The 23,990-nt window shown below is 50.3% G+C and overlaps 11 protein-coding genes across 11 annotated transcripts; 4 read left to right on the top strand and 7 right to left on the bottom strand.

The window, feature by feature from the left end:
• Window positions 1-135: 135 nt before the first annotated feature.
• COCCADRAFT_102995 (uncharacterized protein) lies at window positions 136-819 on the bottom strand (the record flags this gene model as incomplete). Its single annotated transcript, XM_007716713.1, has 2 exons — window positions 136-401; window positions 459-819. The coding sequence occupies 2 exons, from the start codon at window positions 817-819 to the stop codon at window positions 136-138; spliced, it is 627 nt and encodes a 208-aa protein (XP_007714903.1).
• A 605-nt stretch (window positions 820-1,424) lies between these two features.
• On the bottom strand, window positions 1,425-2,000 carry COCCADRAFT_39015 (uncharacterized protein; the record flags this gene model as incomplete). Its single annotated transcript, XM_007716712.1, has 2 exons — window positions 1,425-1,717; window positions 1,769-2,000. 2 exons carry the CDS (start codon window positions 1,998-2,000, stop codon window positions 1,425-1,427), a joined length of 525 nt encoding a protein of 174 aa, XP_007714902.1.
• A 561-nt stretch (window positions 2,001-2,561) lies between these two features.
• COCCADRAFT_39014 (uncharacterized protein) lies at window positions 2,562-3,537 on the top strand (the record flags this gene model as incomplete). Its single annotated transcript, XM_007716711.1, has 3 exons — window positions 2,562-2,579; window positions 2,670-3,035; window positions 3,085-3,537. 3 exons carry the CDS (start codon window positions 2,562-2,564, stop codon window positions 3,535-3,537), a joined length of 837 nt encoding a protein of 278 aa, XP_007714901.1.
• A 387-nt stretch (window positions 3,538-3,924) lies between these two features.
• Window positions 3,925-4,341, top strand: COCCADRAFT_102997 (uncharacterized protein; the record flags this gene model as incomplete). The annotated part of the gene is made up of 1 exon (XM_007716710.1): window positions 3,925-4,341. A coding segment is annotated over one exon (417 nt), but the record flags the coding sequence as incomplete, so codon positions are not given.
• A 311-nt stretch (window positions 4,342-4,652) lies between these two features.
• Window positions 4,653-7,766, top strand: COCCADRAFT_102983 (uncharacterized protein; the record flags this gene model as incomplete). The annotated part of the gene is made up of 2 exons (XM_007716709.1): window positions 4,653-7,184; window positions 7,401-7,766. 2 exons carry the CDS (start codon window positions 4,653-4,655, stop codon window positions 7,764-7,766), a joined length of 2,898 nt encoding a protein of 965 aa, XP_007714899.1.
• A 2,155-nt stretch (window positions 7,767-9,921) lies between these two features.
• COCCADRAFT_44375 (uncharacterized protein) lies at window positions 9,922-12,039 on the bottom strand (the record flags this gene model as incomplete). The annotated part of the gene is made up of 3 exons (XM_007716708.1): window positions 9,922-10,206; window positions 10,309-11,538; window positions 11,599-12,039. Coding segments are annotated over 3 exons (1,956 nt in total), but the record flags the coding sequence as incomplete, so codon positions are not given.
• Window positions 12,040-13,515: 1,476 nt separating this feature from the next.
• Window positions 13,516-15,113, bottom strand: COCCADRAFT_39012 (uncharacterized protein; the record flags this gene model as incomplete). Its single annotated transcript, XM_007716707.1, has 2 exons — window positions 13,516-14,506; window positions 14,557-15,113. 2 exons carry the CDS (start codon window positions 15,111-15,113, stop codon window positions 13,516-13,518), a joined length of 1,548 nt encoding a protein of 515 aa, XP_007714897.1.
• A 195-nt stretch (window positions 15,114-15,308) lies between these two features.
• COCCADRAFT_102979 (uncharacterized protein) lies at window positions 15,309-15,784 on the bottom strand (the record flags this gene model as incomplete). Its single annotated transcript, XM_007716706.1, has 2 exons — window positions 15,309-15,435; window positions 15,585-15,784. The coding sequence occupies 2 exons, from the start codon at window positions 15,782-15,784 to the stop codon at window positions 15,309-15,311; spliced, it is 327 nt and encodes a 108-aa protein (XP_007714896.1).
• Window positions 15,785-17,581: 1,797 nt separating this feature from the next.
• On the bottom strand, window positions 17,582-17,776 carry COCCADRAFT_102935 (uncharacterized protein; the record flags this gene model as incomplete). The annotated part of the gene is made up of 1 exon (XM_007716705.1): window positions 17,582-17,776. A coding segment is annotated over one exon (195 nt), but the record flags the coding sequence as incomplete, so codon positions are not given.
• Window positions 17,777-18,917: 1,141 nt separating this feature from the next.
• On the bottom strand, window positions 18,918-20,605 carry COCCADRAFT_102957 (uncharacterized protein; the record flags this gene model as incomplete). Its single annotated transcript, XM_007716704.1, has 2 exons — window positions 18,918-19,249; window positions 19,306-20,605. 2 exons carry the CDS (start codon window positions 20,603-20,605, stop codon window positions 18,918-18,920), a joined length of 1,632 nt encoding a protein of 543 aa, XP_007714894.1.
• On the top strand, window positions 20,565-22,045 carry COCCADRAFT_39010 (uncharacterized protein; the record flags this gene model as incomplete). The annotated part of the gene is made up of 2 exons (XM_007716703.1): window positions 20,565-20,613; window positions 21,207-22,045. 2 exons carry the CDS (start codon window positions 20,565-20,567, stop codon window positions 22,043-22,045), a joined length of 888 nt encoding a protein of 295 aa, XP_007714893.1.
• Between the last annotated feature and the right edge of the window lie 1,945 nt (window positions 22,046-23,990).

Here is a 23,990-nt window from a genome sequence, read left to right as displayed (position 1 = left end):
TCTCATCTACTAATATTATACAGCAAGTGATCCCCGACGCAAAGGGACCATCGTGACCACAATGCCAAAATCTAACCCGCCTGCTGCAACATGCAATCGTCTCCTGCGTATGGTGAAAAGTGGCAACAAAGAAATCTACCTTACCAGCATAGGATGATTGAAGAACCCAGTACGCTCAAGAACATCACGAACAGCCTCGATAGCATCTTCTCCTGCATCAAGTGACACGGCTCCGACCATGGCTTCGAACGCGTCCGCCATCATGTTCTTCGTGACGTGTACGCCAGATGCCGGGACAATATAAGTGTCGAGGCCGAGCCTGAAACCGCGCACTGCAAGAGCTTCGTTCGAAACGAGAGATTTATGGATGTCATTCCAGGTTTTTACTGGACTAGTTTGGCCTGTTCTTGTTAGTCTTCATCAATGACGGTAGATATGTAGTGCAGCTAGGTATATACCATTCCGATTGCGGACCTGATACCATCTTTGTGACAAGACAAGATCCATGATCTTGTCACCGACAAGCTCTAGGCGTCTATTGTGGACAATGCTGTACTCATGGCCCTTGATTATAAGGAGCGCTTCTGGAGCTGCCATTTGGACTGACTCTGCGCAAATGATCTTGTTCTTAAAGTAGTAGTCGAAGGCTTTTTCAACGCCGGCGATTTTGCGATCAATGTTGATGGTAGGAGTGTTATATTTTCGCTGCACAGTTGTTTGGAAATGGGCGCATGGGAAGGCGCAACGCAATTTGGGAGAGGTTGCTGTTACCTTGAACGCCGTAAACCGAGTCAGTACTAGCCAGTTACTGCATCTCATTCGATTTGGCGACACCATAGCAAGGAGTTCTGATGAAGGCGAAAGGAAGCGGTATATCAAGTTCTTTAAGATTGAAAATGCAATTGTAAGAGATGTGTGTGTATTTATGCATACACAACAAAGAAACAAAACCCAAAACAGCGTCGTTTGCTCTGAAAACAATGAAGAGTGTGATGTCGAATGACAACTTCAACCGGTGACGCGTGTTTGCTATTCCAACTCAAACTAGGCTTTGCTCGGCAAGCCACGAGGCAGTAGGCCAGTAGTACATCGTTAATAAGGCTGTTCACGATCACTCATTAGAAACCATACGAAAACCCGTACTCAGTGATGCCGCAGCCGCGGTTCACCGTGCAGGTCCGTAACCCGGCTTGGTCCAGAATCCGCCCTGCAAAGCAACTCCAAATTTTCAAAGCAACGAGAGGGCGGCCCGTATGGATATTCGACGCTGCGTTCAAACCCCGAGTGAAAATCAAACGCAGTAACGAGTCCAATGAACTGCCTATCTCTTACCAAGGGAACCTGAAGCTGCCTTGTAGGGGGTATCTCGAGCAGGCAATGAAAGGATCTAGCAGTGTCTTAATTAGTGCATGGCAAACCACTGCTCATGTTGAGGGCGAGAATGATAAAAACAGAGACATTACTGTGAGAAGGATGTGGTCGAAGAACCCAAGATGCTCCATGACGTTGTGAACAGCAGCGTCTCCTCCGTCTTCATGGACTGCTCCAACGATGGCTCCGAGAGTTGCTGCGACCATTTTAGGAGACACGTTGAGTGTGCTACTAGCCGTGATGATGACCTTGTCAATTCCAGCGTTGTATCCTCGGCGAGCCAATGCATCGTTGGAGATGATGTCGTTCCGCAACTGCGTCCACTGCGCTGGGGATAGGGCCTCATCTGTCGTTGTAAACAGTGCAGCCTAGCAAGAGCAAGGGAGTCGTGATTTACCATACGACCCACGCATTCTAAACCAGGCACTACAAAGTTCTCTGACGAGGACTGCTTCCCCTAGGATGGCCAGTCTCTTGTTGTTATGCAAAGCCGTAAAGACGTCATCCTCAATAAAAGCGACCTCTGGTGCTGCCATTTGAGCTGCTTCCGCGGCGAGGCGTTTTTTGGAAAAGACGTAATCGATCATGGCCTCGATTTCCAACACTCTGGATGTAAAAGAAAGTGTCATGGCCGCGTGGAGTATAGTCTGTGTAGTTAGTAGACGAGGTGGGGTGAGTGCGAGATGGAAACAATGTGGGGGAGATGAGGTATGGGATAGAGTAGAGGAGTTGAAACGCAGACTAGAGCCAAGACAGCACTCTACATAATCTAACCTGATACTGGCATGCACGCAATCATGCTGGGTATTATGCGAGGAGATTATCATCAAGGATGCCGATGCATAGCCCAGTCAGATTTTGGGGGCTGGGTTGGGCGCAGTGCTGTGGTTGGGGCGCGGCCATCACAGGGCAGCTGGAGATCGCAGCTTCCCGTTTCTGGGGATGGTTCACTCGGTTCACTCTGACCCTTCTGCCACTAGCTCGCATGGGGCTTAGCGGGTCCCTACGTCATTTGCAGAAACACTGGAAAACCGGCATGGTGGGCGAGTACAGGGCGACCAAGAGGGGGCGAACTACGCTATGAAAGCGGCTGTTTCCAGTATCCGCATCACCGGATTCTGGGACAAGTCCACCAAGACGGCTATCCCGGAAGCACCAAACCACAAAGAATACGAAACTAGTCATTTGACATGGCAGAAGAGTTCGTGGTACGTGGCCTATATCCTTGCTGTCCTGCTGCTCCTGCTAGTACTGCACTGTTGCGAAGTCTGCTGATTGGTCGCGTCGATGATATATAGGAGCTCGGGTTCGAGAGCCTTGATAGATTCGCAGATCGATACTGGGACCGAACTTATGATCATCTACCAAACATACCAAGGCCAGGAAGAAACAAGTACCGCCAGCAGCAGAGACAGCTACCGTCCGGGCAAGCACCACAGCACCCTGACAAGGGCTACGAGTCATCAAGCCCCATCTCGGACGACGTATACGGCTACAAGTCTGACCCTGAAATGTACGGGCCAGACGGACAGGACGGGTATGCAAGGGACCAGCGGTACCGCGAGGCCGAGCAAATGGACTACATGCACACAGCGCCAGGGCCGGGATTCAGAGTGCCTCGCCGTCAGCCTGAATACGACAATGGGCGGAACACGCAACTAGAAGTGCGTCGTCATTGTGATGAGGCTAGAATCAATAGCTGACTAAAAACAGTCATATGGGCAAGTCGAAGAACAAAGCTATTATGGCCGACCAGCCCCACACCGAAGACGGTCTTCGTGGTCTCCGCCGCGCTCTCGGGCGCGAGGAGGGTCAGAATCACGACAGGTACGCTCAAGGTCGCGGTCGCAGTCGCGATCACGGTCTCAATTGGCACAGGATGATGCGAGGAATCGGCTCATTGCAACCATTGGAGGGGCATTGGTAGGTGGGCTTGCGGGCAACCAGGTGGGCAAAGGCAAGAAGTACGATACTGCCGCAACGCTTGCCGGAGCCATTATCGGAGGGGTTGGCGCCCGGGAAGCAGCCGATCACTGGGACAAGACGCGACAGAAGAAGAAGCAACCAAAGGGAGAGGGGTGGGAGGGTGAGTATGGAAACGGACACGGTCGCAGAAACGAACGATGTCAGGAGGGGGGCAGGTGGGACGAGGACAGGCGATACTAGTAGGGGGTTGTCAGGTCTACTCAAGTACATGCATACACATGTACACATGTCTGTCCACGTGCTCATCACACGTAGGGGAGATGGCATGGTGGGCGCTTGCTCGTGGTTTTGCTCGCGGCGTACATACAGGGTGCAGAGGATATGAAATTCGGAGGTCAATAGTAGCAGGGGCAAAGTTTAATTGCTTATTGCGGGAATGACGTGCGACGAGCGGGCGCCTTGTCTGCGACATGATCTGATGCGGCGGCGAGGGGGGCCGTGCAATGGGGGTCATGGGGGCCATGGGGCGGCTTGAGAGCCCACGGGTGCAGCGGGGTGGGTGGGTGTCGTTCGCAAGCAAGCACACTGGCGGTCTCGGGGGGGGGGGGGGGGTCAGGCTAGTGGCGGTGGTGGTGGTGTAGCAGCAAGAGGGTATGGGATGGATGGCAGGGCAGTCCAGGGCAGTCCGCCATTCCAGGACAGGCCAGTCAGTCCGTCCGTGCCCCGGTTTCGAGAAGGCCGAGTAGAAGGTCGGTCAGCCAGGGCGCGCGTTGCGGGACTAAAGCCTCGTCCCGCACTCGATCCATCCTCTATTCTCTCCGAAAAGCACGACGGGCCTGCAAGACTGTGGCCACGACGCTGAAAATAGCCTACTCTGCTGCACCCAACCCAGCCCACAGCCATAGTCATACCCACTCCCACACCCTCTGCCGCCCGCCCCTTGCTTTGTTCAGTGCGTCCCGCCCGCCGGTCAACCGTGGCAGGTGTTGCAGTGGCCGTCTAGCGGCAGCTTTGTTCCACGCCATCCATTGCATCTGCTACTGACCGCCCGCCCACCTGCATACCGCCCTCTCCCCATTGAGCCTCTGCACAAACCCTCGCCATCTCCCCCCAGCGCCCTCGTACCAGCCAAAGCCACCACAAACCACCATGAGCTGAGCCTGCCCCGCCATTCTACCGCTTCCACTCGCCCGCACACGACCACACCGCCGCCAGCTAGTCAACGGCTGCTGCCCCTCCCCACTGCGAGCCCGCTTCCGCCGCCTCTGCATCAGCTATCGCGACTTCCATAACGCGTCTCCGGCCACCACCACCTCACTCTCCTCCCACGCTCACACGCCCCCATCACCGCCTCCATGCGCCGATACAGGCCGGGCGGTGGCCCAGTCCGCGCTCATGGAGGCGTGCCTGTCCCAGACCCCTTCGCCATGGTGCGCGCATACGATAGCGACTCCAATCCCGCCAGACCTATCCGTCCCTCGCCCCTCGCTGCCTCCACTATCCAGGGCCTCCCGCTCGACCTGCTCGACCGCCTGCGCTCCTTCCCCCTCTTCCAAGCTGCTCCCGACTCCTTCCTTGCCCAGGTCGGCCTGCACCTCAAGCCGCAGCTGTACCAACCCCATGACACAATTCTGACCGAGGGCGAGACGGGCAAGGCCATGTACTGGCTAGTCCGCGGTGCTGTGCGCGTCACCTCGCGCGACCAGGAGAGCACATATGCCGAATTGAAGCCCGGTGCCTTCTTCGGCGAGATTGGCATCCTCATGGACATTCCCCGCACTGCCACCATTATTGCCAATGTCCGCTCCCTCGTCGTGCGTCTGAACAAGGAGGACCTGACCAAGGAGCTCCCCAAGTTTCCCGACGTCGAGGTCGCCATAAGGCACGAGGCCCAGGAGCGCCTGGCTATCCTGCAGCGCAAGAAGTCAGAGCTATCGGCAAAGCGCCCACAACCCATGCGCCAGATAACGGGCAAGCGCGACCGTGAAGACGGTGATGTGGTCATGGCCGAGAGCGGTACCATACGTGATGGCGAGATCAATGCCTTCAAGAAGCGCAAATCTCCAAGTCCGGGCCTTGCTGAAGCCATTGCTCACAGTGCCTTTGGAAGCGATAGCCTGCATGTTCGGCCTTTGCTAAAAGAGCTGCCTCTCTTTTCCGAGCTGCCGGATGATATTCTACACTTTATCGGCATGCGTGCCCAACCATGTTCCTTCGATCCTTTTGTAGACATTATAAAACAGGGTACCCACGGTCGGGATGTCTTCTTCATTGTAAAGGGCGAAGTCGAGGTCATTAGCGACCATGTGCCCGAGTCCAACGGCTTCACTTCACCCACCCAGGGACGAAGAAAGTCGATTGCTGCGGGCGAACACAATTTCCAAGAAGTAAAGGCTCGACTAAAGCCAGGGCAGTACTTTGGAGAGGTAGTCAGTCTTTCGCTGGCGCCACGCCGCACTGCCACGGTCCGCTCTATATCCGCTGTCGAATGCCTGATGATCACGGGAGACACGTTGAACCAACTGTGGGAAAAGTGCACTCCAGACGTACGGCGACAGGTCGAGTCTGTCGCTAAAGAGCGCTTACAGACTGCCAAAGACGAAGATGTGCTCATGCCAGATGCGCATAGCACACCCAATATTAATGACTTGGCCATAGTAGACTACACAATACCCCGAACTCCACGTAGGAAAAAGAGTGTGCCGACCGTTACTTTCAATGAAACACTCGGCATCGACAACTCCGTAACTCCTGCTCGGAGAGACGAGAAGATGATGGAGCCATTCGATCCCGATCCTTTTCTAAACGTCGACCTTGACAACGTCAGATCACGATCGCGTAGAGGTTCGCTCGCTCCACCAGCACCTGGCTCAGCACCCGAAGCCCCCGCGAGTCCGGGCAAAACCGAATTTCCAAGGACCCCATCGCCCAACGGATCACCACTTTCTCCGTCGCCATCTTTTACAATAGCAAAACATGCGTCTACCCCTCCAGAGGTTCCATTCGATTTCAAGCGCCCACGACTTGTCACAAAACCAAGCATATACACCAGAGGTCGATTGCCAGATTCTGTACTTGTTGCCATCTTCGCGAATCTAGACATCCACCAGCTGATGAAACTACGCATCATTTCTTCACATTGGAGCAAACTCATATCGGAATCCCCTGACATCCTCCACGATCTTGATCTTACAAAGTACAACCGCAAAGTCACCGACCGGTCACTCATCGATATAATATGCCCTTTTGCCGGCAGCCGACCACGATCCGTCAACATTAGCAACTGCTTTCATGTGACAGATGAGGGTTTTGGAGAACTAGCAAAGACCTGTGGCCCAAGCGTTAGGATATGGCGTATGAAGAGCGTTTGGGACATTACCGGACCTGCTGTTCTCGAAATGGTACAAAAAGCCAAGGGTCTAGAAGAGGTAGATCTGAGCAACTGCAGAAAGGTCGGCGATAACCTCCTTGCCCGAGTCATTGGCTGGATAGTACCTGACATGCCGCCCCAAATGGCCATGGCGCATGCTCAACAACAGGCTCAGATGAACGGGCGCCGACAAGGAAAAGGCGCCAACAGTCAGCCACCGCAACCTCTACCGCCAGGCACCGTTGTTGGCTGTCCAAAACTCAGACGATTAACACTGAGCTATTGCAAGCACATTACTGACCGGAGCATGGCCCACATTGCTGTTCACGCAGCCAACCGCATCGAAAGCATCGACCTGACACGTTGCACCACCATCACAGACGTAGGCTTCCAACACTGGAGCGTCTACCCCTTCCCTAGGCTCACCAAGCTGTGCCTCGCCGACTGCACCTACCTGACCGACAACGCAATTGTTTATCTCACCAATGCAGCCAAGGGGCTAAAGCAACTTGATTTGGTAAGTTTGGACCCTCACCTTTTGTCATTTTATTTCTTTTTCGGGATCAACATGCCACGAAAGAGAAAAGAAGAAACGAAAAAATGCACTCCCCCAATCCACACACAACGAGAGAAAGCCCTGAATTCCCTCATTTTCCTTTCAAAAGAAAAATCACGAAGAAAAAACAAACAAGTCTCACACACCCGCTAATCCGAAACCCTTCCAAATCAACAGTCTTTTTGCTGCGCCCTCTCGGACACGGCAACCGAAGTCCTCGCCCTCGGCCTTCCCTCGCTCACCCACCTCAATCTCGCCTTTTGCGGCTCCGCAGTCTCAGACACGTCGCTCCGATGCATCTCGCTGCACCTCCTCGAGCTGCGCAACTTGTCTGTGCGCGGCTGCGTGCGCGTCACGGGCACGGGCGTCGAGGCCGTCGTCGAAGGTTGTCGCGACCTCGAGCGCTTTGATGTCAGTCAGTGTAAGAATCTCGGGCGTTGGCTCGATGCTGGTGGTGTGCAGAGTGTAAGGAATCGTGGACGTAATGTTAAGTTTGTTTGTGTGAGTGATGGGCGGTGGAGGGATTCCATGGGCAAAAGTTAAGACACGCTTTGTTTACTTGTTTTTTTCCCTCTTGTCCACTTCCTCTTCGTCCTTCGTGTTGGTTGATGTTGGTCGACGTTGTTGTTGAAGGTGATGTTGTAACGAGTTTGTGAGTGACGCCATCGTTTCCTTATTTCCAACGTTTTTTTTTGGGGGGGAAGGGAGGGGAATCGAAAAATACCTGGGAAAGTTCTTACTTAGATGGTTGTTTTTTTTTCCCTTCCATTGTCGCAATCTCTCTTCATCTCTCACACATATAGATTTGTACTTGTACTGTTGAACTGTACTCTTTTGTACTGTTTCTGTATGGTATTCATTTCTTTCCCATTGTTCTTGTTTTCGTTTTTTTTCGTCCCGCTGGTTTTTGGCTTGGTTTGGCTTGGCTGTTTTTTTTTGTGAGGCGGCGGTAGCGGTGTTTGCGCTGCGTTATGCTATGATAAAATTTAATGCCATGATACCATGTTTGACATTGATTATTTTTATTTTTTCCTCCCTCTCTTGCAGTTCTTCGTAGATTGTTGTTGTGTGGGGGTGGAGGTGGTGGTTGTGGTAATGGTGAGAGTTGCGGGTTTTGCTGCATGGTAGAACATGGAGATTGGGATGGGGAAGAAGAGATGCTGTGACGGTAGGTTCGTTAAGACTTTTGGCATTTGGAAAGAATGTAAAATAGAGGAGTTTGGTAGTGTTTGATAAGTGTAGCTCCGCAGGTAGTTTGTAGAATGGTTATGATGTTTGAATTGTGTAGAGCTACTGCGTGCACAATGACGCTTTATGTATGGGTAAAAGGCATCGCTATTTCCCCCCTCATTGTTGGTAATATCAGGGATGAGGGTGGTACAATCGATCTTGCTGTCTGGTTATTTGTTTATCTGTTCAGGTTTAACGTCCTATCTAGGAGCCTCCCATGGAGCATACGGACAGGTGAAGCCCAGCGCTGAAGGCGGTACAGCACTGCCTTATCTTATTGTCCATGGATGATGGGTTGGTTACTGTTAATGTGTCGAGCGAGAGTTTGGGGGGCAGAGCAAGTACCGCGTCAGTAAGTGTAAGGCTCTGGTTCAGACGCAATTGTCTAACCTTGTTATCGATATGCTCTCGAGAAATAACAAGATTTGTGTCAATGGCTTCGAATTACCTTTTTACTATATCCTCAGCAGACTTATTCTTCAGTTATTATTACAAGTGATGAACAGACTCAAAAAAGGAAACCAACGTGATTGAGGAAGAGGGTTTAGATATTGGGTACGTTGTAGTCTTTGTATTTGTAGCTTTTCTATTCCTGCATAGTCCATTAATTCCAGTCATGATTATTGCCAGACTTTCATTCATTTGCTTGTTTCTGCTCAAAAACCCTGATTTTATCCATCAAGTCAACATCGTCTTGGAAACCAATTGCTTTTGCAATTTCCATGCAACATGCCGTCATGGCAAGACGGTCTTCATGAAATTTTCGTGTCTTAAGGCGTATGAAGCTCTCCATTTGGTCCTTCAAGAAGATTCGCAAATCGCCAAGGCTATGGGAGACTTGGGGAGAAAGATCCGCACCAGCCTTCAGCATTCTGGCTATTATCTGAGCGGCACCCAAATCCCAGGTCGAGACAGCGCGAAAATACTTGTTACCCAACCAGATCAGCCATGGAGTCGTAGTTGTTCGATATTCCACAACTATCTGATTTGGATCACACCCCAGATCCAATAGAACTCCTATTGTCGTTTCTGAAATTAGTGGTTGTTCGTAAAATCTATACACAACTAATTCCGTGATAGGTTTGACAATGGCATGTACAAGGAGGTTCGATAGCTTGCTCGTAGTTTGTACTCTCTGTACTGCATTGTATTCCTCGACATCAGACTTCTTGATACTGTTATGCAGATTCATTTCTACAGCCAATTGTAGAGCGATATACTTTTGGTCGATGTCATATCCGGGCAATTCATAAACTAGCCCTAATTGGTCATCTGGGCTGCTGGATCGAGATGTTGGTGCCTGAGTGGGACGTCCTTCGTTTCGCCCTTTCCGAGCAACCAAAGGCCTTATTGCCACGACAAGGCAATCAAGAAGCGCAGCTAAATTGGGCAAAGAATTGTCGTGGATGGTTTTCAAAATTTGAAAGTATTCCAATGAAAAGTTTGGGTAGTCCCCTCCAGATTCCGCATTGAGAAACAACAAGTAGCAGTACATACATCCTAAGACAGCGATCGGATCAAACCCGGTATCGTCTATTTTGAGGCACTCAATTTCTAGAGCGTCTGTATTGTCGAGGAACTCAAAGACTGTTCTGTGCATGAAGTCGACATAAGGGTAATCCTCACCGGCTCCCACAAGGTGGCCTTTGGAGGCATCGCCATGGACTTCTATTAACCCTCTGCACCGACTACGAAGACGACCTTCTAGAATTACGGATTTCTTTTTCATTTCATCAGGTGAGTATCGAGTAAGCTCTTTTAGTTTATCCAACACCATCCCATTTTCGTCGGCCCAAGCCAGTGCAAAAGTCGGAATGTGGTAATATAGTGCAATTGATCTTTGGATATGGCAAACGCGTAGCAGTTTCGATGCTTGTTGCCGGACCCCCTGTGGTATATCCTCAATTATGCTGCGGAAAAGATCCTCAAGTTCTAGTGGTAGCTGGTCAACTGTCCGCCGGATCTCCTCCGCCATGTCGTAGGCGTCAAAGTGGTCAAATAGTCTGCGACAAGCAAGTACAACCCAGAGAAATACACCTTCCGCTTTGCGTTGTAGAATTACAATCAATTCCTGGACATCGGCTTCGTAAAGATAGCTATCTGCATTTCGGTCAAGATAGGACCGGATTGTGTCGTTGACATATTTTTCGATATCTCGCTTTGTCAGATCGTGTAGTCTCAGCTGAGGTCTTGTGCGGAAGGCTGCAACACACGTGTCGATAGGCCGGCTTGAAAGCAGAATTTTTATGTGCGCGCTAGTAGCAAGTTTCTGAATAAATGATATGCCTTCTCGATGGCTGCCCTTGAACTCGTCGATACCGTCAATGAAGAAAGCGAATGCCCCTTGTGTCGATGCTTTGCCAAGTTGCTGGAATGCCCGGTTTAGTTCAGTGCTTGAAGGGAGCTTCAAGTCCTTGACACCGCTCTGAGCCTCCTGCCACATGTTTGGAATAACAAACGGAATGAGTGACTGATTTTCCTCCAGAACATGGTACAAAAGACCTCTGGCCAGACCATTGAGGGTGTTTTGCTCGGGGGATCCAACGTTCCACAGGAAAAAGTTAGCCATGGTCAATTTCCGACTCCCTGCCCATATTTTCAGTAGTTCTGGGGCTTTGGAGTTCTCAAAGAGGTATTTCATCAATGTGGATTTTCCGCTTCCAGGTTTACCAGAGATCCAGTATATACCAGCTCCGGATCGAAGCCATTGACCCAAGTCGCTCCAATTGCTGTCAGGATCAGTAGGCTCGAGTGCCCATTTGAAAGTTTCGGAATATGCCTCAGAAATGCTGTCTTTTCTGTCATCGATCAAGCGGAACCAGAGGCGATTGAGAATTAATTTGGCACACTCCTGATCAATGGCCGTTTCTACCTCAGAAGTGATGTTGATATCTTCATTCGGCAAAACACTCTTGATAGCCCTTAGCTCACTGACGGAACTCAAATTGGTTATTTCGTGTTGCAGTGCGATATTGGTGGAATCGCCACTTTGTGGAGGTATGACTGCGTTGATGTCGGCAATCAGATCTGCCAAGCTCTGGACGAGGCCTTCGAACTGTTCTTTATCTTTGATAATCCATCTAACCTTGTCGACAGCAATATATTGAGTGTTATGACGCTCGTCTAGAAATGGACCAGATTGTACAGCTTGGTATAGCTGGAGTGACTGAACGTCGCGACGAGATCGAAGTTTGCGTGTCATTGAACTGAATTGTGACATGAGCCGATCACTGAGAGCTGTCGGCGGTTCGATTGATTCATGAATCTTGGCTGGTCTAACACCGTATCGTTTCTCGAGTTTTTGGCCGTCTTGTAGCAGCTGACGGATGCAATCCAGACCTTGAGAGATGAGAGGCCCAATTTCAGGGTCATCAAGTCGCTTGTCATAGTGTTTGGGATCGAAAAGATTCATCCTGTTGGCCCATTGGTGCAGAAGTACTTTCTGGATATCGAGCCTTGTTGCCAGCACGGCGTAATCTTGGTTCATTGACTTTGCTGCTCCGATGTATGATAAGAGCTCTACACAGTCACCGAAGACACCAACAAGTGCAACAGTACCGATGGCAAGACCAGCAACTTCCATGGCTAATAAAGACAGAAGTAGTTAATGTGACGTTTTTTTTTCACGAAAAACTCAGAGGGTAAGTGGAAAATTAGTTGGAAGTTGCATCTCGACAAGGCTGAGCTCTTGTGCACTGTTGAGGGGTAATACAGATGCATGCTCCTGCGGGTTACGCCACCTATGTTTCCTGGGCGCTGGCTGTTGCGCCTGGCCAATCACGCTCATGCTTGATTGAGAGAAATTTGCCTTGTCAGATATCAACAGTATCTTTAGCCTTCATTTGAGTGAGTGAGTGAGAGTATAAGATACAATGCCGCTGTGGCTTTGCATAGAAACAATTCGGCCCGGATGTGCAGTATTCTTTAGTTCAGACATGGCAGGCAATGAAATGCACGTGCGGCGTAGAGATAAGAGAAAGCAAGACAGGCTGGCAGATTTGGCCCCCATTCTTAGCACAGCACGCCAAGCCCACTTCACAAGGACACGTGACAGCGGCCTCCAACTGGCTTGATGACCATCCCATAGCAGAACATCTACCCATCTTTAAACAATATTAAAAAAAACAAAAAAAACACAGGCACCCGCACTCTCCGCAAAAGCAGAGTCTAACACCTCATCCCCCAACCCCTTGCAGCTTCCCCACTCCACGCACCTTGGTACGCGCGCATGCGCGCAACACAACCTACTTACGACCCGTCCCAGCCGACCCAACCTTTCCATACTACACGCGCTGTACCTACATGCACATCCATACAATTGAAACCACTAACTCCCACCCTTCCCTCCATCCCTCCATCCCTCCGCACCCCCACGAAAAAAAATTCAAAAAACAAAAAAGAACCAGATCCAGACCACGAATCCCTCGCATCGAGCCCGGGATACCCAATCTAGGTTACCACACACACACCCCACCCCCCACTATCTACCACTACACTATTCATGGGGGTGGTGGTGAAGTGGACCCACTGCGCAATGAATCCCAAGACCCGCAGAGCCTCGCCCAGAAGCTCAGAAGCTAACATCAGGCCACGATGGCAAAGGATTCCAGGACTCCACTGTCCAAGTCCGCACGTGCGTCGCTTGGCGATCTTGGGAGGGGGGGCCCCAAAGGGTTTTGTTGCGGCTCTGCTGTGCTTCTGCGGGATGGTGGTGGGGATGGTGGCTTTGGGGGGCGCGCGAAGGAAGTGGGTGAGGGAGTGGTGGCGCTTGGCGGACGGTAGTTGTGAAATGTAGTATACGAGAAGTAGAAATTTCCGAGTTGGCAGAGAAGAAAGAGATTGGATTAGGGTGGTAGGAGGTAAGTACGGGATAGCGAAAGTGATTTCACAAGTGCATAGTTCACTAGGGGGTTTGGAGGAAGCAAAGAGGCAGGTTTAATATTTCAAATCATTTGCATTGCTTTCGTTACATAGTCATATCTCCGGTCCTTCCAGTGACCGAATAGTGGTATCAAGTAAGTTTTGTGGAAACCTGTCACATATACATAGCGCATTTAACCCATTAAATCTTCTCGTTCTTCTCCGAGTTGTCAATAACTTCGACGGCCTTTGCGCCGTTCTTCTCGCTGTGGATGCTGCCAGTCTCGATGTCCTTGGGAGCCGTGATGTTAGCGCCAATAGGACCAGCCTCTTCAAAGTGGCGACCCTTCTTCTCGGGGCCAAGAGCGGTAGTGACGGCAATGCCGAGAACAATGATGGCAGTAGCAACGCCCATGACGGGGCCGTAGGCGGGAGATGGCTCGCCCTTTGCGGTCTTGATGATAGTGGCTTCAGCAACGGCGTTGACGATTTGGGCGGAAGGCGAGGAGATCATGTTTCCGAGTTGGTAGGTGATACCCACAAAGGAAGAGCGGAAGGCAGGGGGGGAAAGTTCGCTCAGGTGGATGGGAATGACACCCCAGGCACCCTGGACGAAGAACTGGATCATGAAGCCGGAGGCTGAGAGGCCGCGCTCGGTGGTGGGGAGGATCCAGGCTGGGATGAGGCATCCGGAGATCAAGACAGCGCAGACGATCATTCGGCGGCGACCGAACCATTGGGAGGTGTATCCGAGAATAGTTCCACCGACGCAAGCACCAGTCTTCATGAGGATGGAGGCGCGGGTAGCACCGGCGGCGCTGAGGTGCTTCTGCTCCTTCATGAAGGTGGTGTAGCTGTCCTGGCTGGTGTGGGAGTAGTAGTTGAACCAGGTCATGAGGATGATGCAGTAAATGCACATCTTCCACTCCTTCTTGAGCATGAGCTTAGTCTCAGCCCAGAAAGCGCCAGGAGCCTTCTTCTGGCCGGATCGCTTGGCCTCAAGGAATTGCTTCGACTCAGGGAAGAGGACGCGGACAAAACCGACAGCAATGGAGAAACCGGCACCAACCCAAAAGACAATCTTCCAGGTGTTGGTCGCGCCTCCGACACCCAAGTTGGCACAGGCCGCGAGGACATAACCGAATGAGTATCCTTGCTGGAGGATACCACTCATAAGACCACGAGCATCGAGACTGAAAAAGTTAGTATTTGAAGCGTATACCAATATCACTTATAAACTTACGGGCAGTTCTCGAGGGCCATGGAGATGGCGTTTCCGTAAACACCTCCCATGAAGAGACCGAAAAGACTGCGGACAGCCAAAAACTGCTGGAAGGTACCGGCGTAGATGGTAGCGACCTGGAGCAGACCGAGAATGATCATGTTGAGGACCATGGGCCACTTGCGACCAAACTTGTCTCCGGCTACACCGAACATGGCAGCACCGACGGAGCGGAGGAGCAGTGTCAAGGTGATGGCGGTTGTGATGGCAGTGTTGGTCGTGTGGTAGTATTTGGCAAGCTTGGTGGTCTGGATGGAGAGAGCGTGGAAGTCGAAAGCATCAGCTGTCCAGGCAAGGAATCCAACCAGGAAGTACAGCCAGTCCTTCCAGCCAAGCTGGGCGAAGAGACTAATGGGGTTCTTGAGAGGCTCTGGCCTCTGCCACTCGCAGTGCTCCTCGCCATAGTCGTTTGTGACGACGATGCGCTGGTCCCAGGTGAAGAGGTCTTTCAAACTCTGTTTGGCAGTGGGGATGATGCCCTTGGCCAGCGGATCAGCAGGGCGGTTTGCGGTCGCCATGATGTAGAGGACTGAGGAGACTCTAGGGTGGATTTCAAGGCAGTAGGAGAAGAGGAGGACTGCCTTTTGATAGTAGGCACGAGTCCGATCGCAGTGATGACCCCATTGCTGGACGCGGGGAAGTCGAATATATACTTTTTGGAGTGTCTTGCAGCAGCAGTGTATGCCCTTGCAACGGTGCTATCGATGCCCTGGTCAGTCAGCCACTGGACCTTGATACGGGCCAAGAGGAGCCAAGAGCGCGTGTGCAGTGGTTGTTGGGGGGTGGACAGTGGATGTAACCGCGTCGGGGCAGCCAAGGACGCCATATCGCGCTAAGCAACTCCAGGTGGGCCCGGCGACGGCGCCAGCGCGAGTGAGGGAACAGACATTGACCCGGGATCTCATCGTCAGTGTGCAAAGGCTCTCGAGACGGCGCGGAGAAAAACAAGTGGGTGCTGGGTGGGTGTGCTGATCTTGCCCACGCCAGACGCCGTTGTGTTTTTTTCCCCACGGGGGACTTTTTCCTTCGCGTCTCCCGCACGGCGGTAACTTTGCGGGACAGCTGCAAGCACAACCATACTGGAGCCAGAGCGGCGCAACAACACCAGGCCCGACCACGGCAAAGAAAAGAGACTCTGGATGCTTGAGCCCACACAAGCTCTCATGGCGCCGCGGAGGCTTGTCGCCATCTCTTCTCACAAAGAAGCTTCAGGCCGGTGAAGCAGCCACAAAACTTGGCGAGCAAACCCCGCAGTCAAGCCGTGCCGCCGCCAGCGCCGAAGCTTTTCACCACCTCGTTGAGGCCAAGATGGGGAGCGGCGTATGCGACAGCCAAGATGCTTCGCCGTCAGCCCAGCCTTCTTGAGTGGGCTTCTTTCGACGCCCATCGTTCGTTGGGCGGCCTGTCCGACCACGTCTGAGCAACGTCTAGCGATTCCCATTCTCTTCTTCTAGAGCACGCCTAACGCTGGCGGTGTGTGGACATACAACCCCGTCGCATCCTGGGAGCCGGGTCTTCTGAACGTCACATGGTCCCTCGAGCGCTGCTCCAAAGCCCAGTGGAGTGGGTTGCGGGCCTTGCACTGTCGAAGTTTTTGCGCACTCCAGGTGGGGAGGCAAAGAGCCTTGGCTGTGTAGGTGTGCGGGATATGGTCTGATCTGGTTTCTTGCTGCGCGCACAAACGCCGAGAATGAATCGTGCATGCTGGGGAACGGGATTAGGAATCGCGTAAGTGATACATGACGGCAGCGGCGAAAACGTTTGGATGAGGCAAGGCGCCCACCTCTCTCGTGCACAATCCTTTGCACCATCACACCAACATCACATGCCGATCCTAGCCTTCCCACTCCTCAATATTATCGGTCTTGCTCCCATCGGTCTACTGAGTGCCGCTGAAAAGACCCCACAACCGTCATCCGATCCCGGAGCCCTGTGGCTTACTTGCTTGGTTATGCAAACGGCTAGAGGCAGACCCCCCCCCATTACACGTGCCGAGCTGGCCCCTGATCCTTCCTCCACGTTTTTTTTTGGAACACAGAACATGGCACACAAACAGCTTTACCTGGTCGGTAGAAACACTGCAAGCCAGATAGACGACCGACCCCGCCCAAAAGGTTTCACCGGAAGGCGTATCAACGCGTGTTTGCCCAAAGCAGAAGGACCTAATACCACGAATACCATAGTCAAACCCTAATCCCAGCGTTAGCCGTTAACACACCAACCTATAGTTCCAAGATTCTAGGCAGAGTGGGTACACATGGGGGCGGCAAACATGCCGACCATGGATCCTGAAACGGAAACCAATCACATGGCCCGCGAATGTACCCGATGGTTCTTCACCCTGCATATCTGCTATGTATGCTACTGTTTTGTGTTTTGTCAAACATGCCGATCCTTTCTGACCGCGGCCGCAATTCTGTGCGGCTGTACGGCTACATCCGACAGGCATTGTCTGCACACGTTCCGATATCTCTTCTTCTGGGCGATATCTATCCAGCCCATCACCGGCGGTGAGCCACAGAATGAGGCCATTAACACGTATCAGGAAAACTTGAGGCGCCAACGATTGGATCAAAGCCATTAAACTACTACCAAGAATGCGGCTCACTGACCAGCGTATAGTAGCGTGTCATGGTAATTTGATATTCCTGGAGACACGTTCGACTTCATCCGGCTCCGACTACCTTGGCATACATTCACCAAGGAGCAATTCGGAAACTACGGTTCAAAAGGACCGAACACATACTTACGGAGCCCACTTCATTGAACCCACCCTATGGAATCATTGTGACGAAGCCGTCACTCCACATTACTACGCATTGCTATACGCCTTTACTCTTGGCTGGCCAATATTGACTATTTGTCATCTGTTTCCAGGCATCACAAGGGCAACAATCATTCATCACCCTCACACATTAGGCCTGATCTTCTTCTTCCGCCTCGCCTTGCCCCTACCTCCCTCGAAAAATCCCTTTCTCTTCTCATTCTATCTCACATCCCACACCGTCGCACACGACCTCTGGTTTGGGTTCGCTACCACGAGGTGTAAACTGAGATCCCCAGGCAATGCATTGCACTTGGTCTTGGAGATCACCAGCAGCTCGCCAATTCTATCTATCCGCTCTGTAAAACTCCAATGGCGCGTCTGCTTCGCAAGGATCCAGGACTTCGGTTCAAAAGAGATAAAGGTATCGCTGGGACCATGAGTGATCTCACGGTCTTATGAAGGGTGAGCCAGCATAATGCTTACTTTGCGAAGGGCGCATGATAATCTGAGCGTCTTGTGTTCGGGACCAACCTAACTTTTTTTCTTAAGAAGAGGCCACGAGCACCGATAGTATCTCTGATATCGTTGACTGCAGTAAGAAGTTGGCGCATGTAACGTCGGCGGCTGACATCTGTTGATGGACAGGTGGAGTTGTCAGCAAGGCACCGCGAGTCTTTCCTTGTTATGACTTCCCTGGCTTCTCTGAAAGAGCTTTACAGGGTTATGCCGGCTTTCGGTGCGGTCGATTCTGCAAGTTGGCAGTTCGGGACTTCATGCAACGTCGCAGGGCCATATGTACAGCTAGAGTATTACTGCATGGAAACCGTTGCTGACACTTGCATGTCATCTTGGAGCCGCAGCTGCGACACTTCATACGCATCATCAGTCAGCTGTTGCGCAACAGCATTGCTTATCACAAGCGCTTACTGGCCAATACTCCCATAAAAGGTCACCTCTTTGACGTTCAGATAGCCTCGCCGATCTTCAGGCAACACCGCATTGACCCGTGCATCAACCCGCACTACCTGCATACGATCAACAGGATCGACCCAAACATGCTTTAACACGAACATCTGCTGCTAGAGAAGGCACCAGTGTCTATGCGCACCTTTCTTGGATGATCGACTGTAGCTACATAACGCAGATATCGCCTCGCATTCCCGCACCCCAAGCTTCAAAGAGTCCCTCGACGAAGACCCAACTCGTAACTGCAAGCTGGCCTATCAGCCAGACATATGCATCTTCTTAGTTTTTTGGTGAGTTGCATGTATTTCGAAGACACTAAGACTCGATGAGGCGCGGGCGAGTACACGTTTCGGTTCTTCATTCTTTCCCACCAGGATATCTTTGTGTATCGGAGATGTTTCGTACTAATTGTGCTAATGTTTTATAATAGCAGCTGTACAAGTGTTGTATATTTTTGATTTTCGATCAGTAAGTGGTGCCATATACTTGGGTAGTGACTTTTCATGCGATAGGAAGGCGGCAATCTTAACATCCAGAACATATTTACTCGTTGGAAATAAGTTGGTAAGAAATCATATTGCTGTGTTGTCTATAAATTATGTTTGGCATGATATTCAACTTGGAAGCCTGTCAATTCCTCTAAGGTCTGCCGACACTCTCTTTCGTACTTATCAATGCCCCCTATATAATTCAGTTGTTCTCGTTTCTTTCCAGGTACATTTGCCCCCATCCACCACGAGTCGGTAAGCGGTATCAAGGTTTGATCGTTCGCGTCTTGGATCCCTTGTTTCCACCGCAATTCAGCGTCCCGCTTCGCTTCGATCGATTTAATACCACTAGCCTCCATTTTCTGTATCAGATCCGCGACTATATCAACCTGACTCTCAATGAATACAGGGCCATTGGTAAAGGCGGTCGGTGCTGTATCTGCCGTTAGCGCTGTTGGTTCGAAGTAGATACATGGGAGAGGCCTATACCTTGAGGTCCATAGATCATGAACATATTTGGACAGCCACTGCTGCATAATCCGAGATGCGTGAATACGCCATCTTTCCATCGTTCTCGAAAGGTTAATCCATCCCTACCAATGATATTGATGTTCGTGAGACTTCCCGTCATAGCGTCGAAGCCGGTGGCCATGACGACTGTATCACACTCGTGTTTCTGGCCATCCTGCGTCACAATTCCATCTTCTGTAAACTCCCGTATCGGATTTGACTTGAGATCCACAATATCAACATTGTCCCGATCCAGACACTCGTAATAATCCTGTTCCAGACTACTCCGTTTCGTTCCAAACACAAAGGGTGCTTTTTCCGGAACAAGGAATGCCGCTTTGGCTTGATTTTTGACTCGTGGGCGTGTCTTCCTAGCCCAGAAGTCGTACATCAACTCCCCAGCTTCTTTGTTGACCACGTAGTCGCGATAGTTTCCTTGGAGGAAGTTGAAGCCGCCGCGATTCCACGTCTCCTCGAAAATCTCCTCTCGTTGCTGATCGTCTACGTCGAACGCGGAACCAGATATAGCGTCGTATCCGAGACCAAACTTTGTTTTTCGGCAGTATTCGAATAGGTGTCTGCATGCGGATTTGTTCACGCGTTGTTCGAATTCGCTCAATGGACGTTGGAACATGGGTAGCGAGATACTGGGAGTGCGGATGTACACGGTTAGATGTCGTGCCTGTTTTGCGATCTCCTGTGTGCACTGGACTGCTGTAGCGCCGGACCCAATGATGGCGACACGGACATTCTTGGTGTTGACTTCCTTTGACCACCGGCACGAGTGAACTAGCTGTCCCCGAAATCGGTGTAAGTTGTTGAAGTCGGGATAGTAAGGTTTGAAAGAGCTTCCAGTAGCGCAAACGAGGTACTTGCATATCGCTTTGTGGCCTTTCTCTGTCGTCACTGTCCACCTGCAGCTTGATTCATCGTATACAGCTCTCGTGACAATGGCATTGAAGGTGATATCTTGGGCCAAACCTAAAGTCTGGTCTACATGTTCGAAGTATGCCTTCAATTCAGCTCCGCCGGGAAATCTTTCAGACCAGTTCCATTTTCGCCATACTTGGGGCATGGAAAACTGGTAGTAGGGTATCTCGGAGTCGACGCGAGCTCCAGGGTAACTATTCCAGTGCCAAACTCCCCCGAGAGATGAGCCTGCTTCGAAGACGTGGACCTTGAATCCTAGATTGCGGAATTTGAAAAGACTGTAGCATCCGCCGAAACCTGCGCCGATAATGAGAACGTCGACGTTTCTTGTTTCAAGGTCTCCGTTCATCGCGTCACGTGTAGATACCATGACGAAAAAGGTCGTAGAGAAGTGCAATGGTAATAGATGAAACGATTGGGAATCAACTTCAGAATGCTGATTGTATGGAAATGTCACTTTAGACTTGGGGCAGCTTTTATTCCGTACCACTAGCGTTTGTGTAACAGCATTACAAGTCCCTGGTAGTTCCTCGGCATCCTGTGCAGCCCACTTTCAATCACCCTAAACAGCTATTTAATGTTCTTATCCTATTCAAACAGCAAGATGAGGTCGATTATTGGCATTTCGGCTATCAGATAGCTGTTTCTGTATCTCCGGGTAGATCGCAACCCTCGGTCACTGAATGGATTGGCCTAACAAAGTTGCATGCAGACTTAGCCTCGGCCGCATTCCCGCCCAACTTGTATAAGAGTTTCTGTATCATCAAAACCTACATATGGATATGGTCATGAATTTTTTCAATCTATTTCCTGCCTTAAAAGAGAGATTTGACTACCAATAATCTCAAGAAATATCACATTCTTCCTAAACTTGATATTCAGGATGCCCTCCGAAGAGTCCCGAGCTCTCACAGAATGCTATATGGGTATGAGACGACTCTTCGATCTAGCGCCGCCTACTACCGAGCTATTTCGCGTAATAATAGAAGAGCTAGGAACCATTAGTGCAGAGCCAACAGATGTCACATACGAAGATGTCAACTGCCCAAGAACGGTCAGGCCGGCAATATGGTGCAAACCAAAGGAAGCCTCGGCCTCACGTGTTATTCTCAACCTACACGGCGGAGGATTCGTCACCGGATCTCCATCTAGCCACCGCAAGCTAGCCGGACATCTCGCCAAGACTTCTGGATGTCATGCTCTGGTTCTGGACTATGAACGAGCTCCAGAGAATCGATTTCCCAAACAACAAGAAGATGTAATTGCTGCATACAAGTGTTTGATGATGGATAAGAAAATCTCAAGCAAAAATATCGTGTTCGCTGGGGACTCAGCTGGCAGACGCTTAACGATATCGTCCACCTTAATGGCTAAGAATCTAGGTCTTGATCTTCCAGCTGCCATCGTCACATCCTCTCCGTGGTTTGATGTAACCATGGATGCCGAAAGCTATGATAGAGGTTTAACCAAACAGTCGTTTGTAACACCCGAAGCTATAGGCCTTGTTGCCGGAGCATACGTTGGAAACGCCCCCACCTCGGACCCTCTGATAGATTTGCTCCATGCCGATTTTATGGGTCTTCCTCCAATATATATAACAGCCGGAACCGAAGAAATCCATGAAAAAGAGGCTTTGCAGCTGACAGAACATGCCAAGTCTGCAAAAGTCGAAGTGCGGTTGGAGATAGTGAAAGATATGGACCATATTTGGGTCATGATGGCTGGAAGAGCACCTGAGGCTGACAAGACGATTGCTGAAGCTGCTAATTTCCTTCGTAAAAAATGGTAGATATAGGAAGATACTTTGATCAATTTCGGATGGTTTCTGCAACGGGGAGGACCTCGAGAAAAAGTGGAGTTATGCCGCGACTACGCTGCACAGGATGATGAGCGACAGCTTCCCAAACATGTTTTGACCCGGACTTATCCAGTCCGGTGGTCACCCCAATTATGCGTATATCGCCAGTCAATCGACGAAACACGTTGCCTACCTCCTAGCTACTGCCCGAGCTCAAACTTCATCTGTTCAAGCGACTCATTCACCATGCAATTACAATTTTACCATGGAATCTACTGCAGAAGCCGAAGAGGAATGGTAGAAGAAGGTTGCATCGCAGGCTCACAAGTTTGGAGCATCAGCAGGCTGCACTCCCAGTTACATCAACGTTGAGGGAGAGTTCGACAGCCTCGAAGACCCCGATAAACTCTCTAGAATGGCTCATAGTTGTAGTTGGGGTAAGGGGCAGGAAGATTTTGATAATATTCTTGAGAATTGGCGTCAAAACGACGATCTGGAAGGCCGAGAAGTTGCTCCTGTTCTATGACAATGTTCTTAATGTTTAAATGACCTTGCTTCTCATCCTCCTACGTCAATACAACTGTTCATTGAGATAAAATTGAGCTTAGAGTCATATTGTAAGCAATTCATATGTGGAATGCATACTTACTAATTGGGATCACGTATCATATTTAACAGGACAAATTCTTTGCACAAATTATCATCACACCCTTGTCATTCTAGCTTATGCCAAAATGATTTTTTGGTGTTACATATGGTGCAAAATTTCTTTGGTGCAAATTAACTATCATGTTGTAACTTCAGCTCATTCTTATGAAGATGTTGGACAAAGGTTGAAACAACTTTGCTGACGGGCGCCTTGTGATAACTCTTGAATGCAGGATTTTCTTTCCAAACATACTAATGCATTGGTTGATGTTTCACTTTGAGTCTGTAATTGACACGAGTTCTGCACCAACTCGGCATCATAAGCCTCATAATCGTCGAATCTCCTATGCGTCACACTAAACCGGGCGTTCTCATTATCCGCAAGCGCAAGCGGCGCTCCTAAGTTTATGATTGTTATGCTATACGAGGATTAATTGGTTTGCCGGGTGATGTCTTACCCTATCGGACAATATCAATGAAGTCCTCGGCCCTCGGGATGTCGTAAGTATATCACCTTGAGTTTAGTTCAACCTTGTTTAATAATCAAATCATGTTGGAGCTACGTTTGGATACTATGAAATCACATATATCGGATAGGGGTATAATTGTAGATGAGAAATAACGTGCATCATAACAGAAATAGCTGGGATGATTGCCTCTTTTGGCTCTTGGGTGTCGCAGTGGTACATCATGAGAACAAAAGGACTGTTGTCCACGATTCTGTGCTCGCTCTATCGATCGTTGGCCGGATTCAGGCCACCTCCGTGATTTGAGTGAGATGATAGCGAATAGCGCACATGTAGAGATTTTGTATCTGGCTGTCAGCGCCACCGAACTCCTTTGGGCTTGCAAATCGATAAAAGCCTGCTTGTTTGGCAAGGTCTTTCACTTGTCGAAGCAAAGTCTCCCATCTTCATTCGGCAAGCCTTGGTTGCTCCATTGCGTCCTTGAAGCTTCTTGGCGGAGGTCAAAAAACCAAATGTTGTCGTCCTTATGTTGCAACGACACGATCCCATCCTTGATGAAGTCATCAATCCGCGATAAAGAGTCTTTTATCTCCGTGAGCAGCTCGAAATACATGGTTGTTGATGTGGAAATGCCGATTTCTAGATTGAGTTTCCTGGCTGAATGGTGCGTGGGAAAGGTGTTGAGCACAAAGTCAAATTGTCATATTACACTCACAATCAATTTTGTATCACACACACCAACTTTTAAGCAGAAATTTTTCATCGAAACTCGTCAATTTTCTATCGGATATAGGGGTAACACGTCGCGAGAAATCGATTTA

Source organism: Bipolaris zeicola (genome assembly GCF_000523435.1).
Source record: "Bipolaris zeicola 26-R-13 unplaced genomic scaffold scaffold_150, whole genome shotgun sequence".
In the NCBI taxonomy this organism is placed as follows: domain Eukaryota; kingdom Fungi; phylum Ascomycota; class Dothideomycetes; order Pleosporales; family Pleosporaceae; genus Bipolaris; species Bipolaris zeicola.
This window is presented reverse-complemented; position numbering and strand designations above follow the sequence as displayed.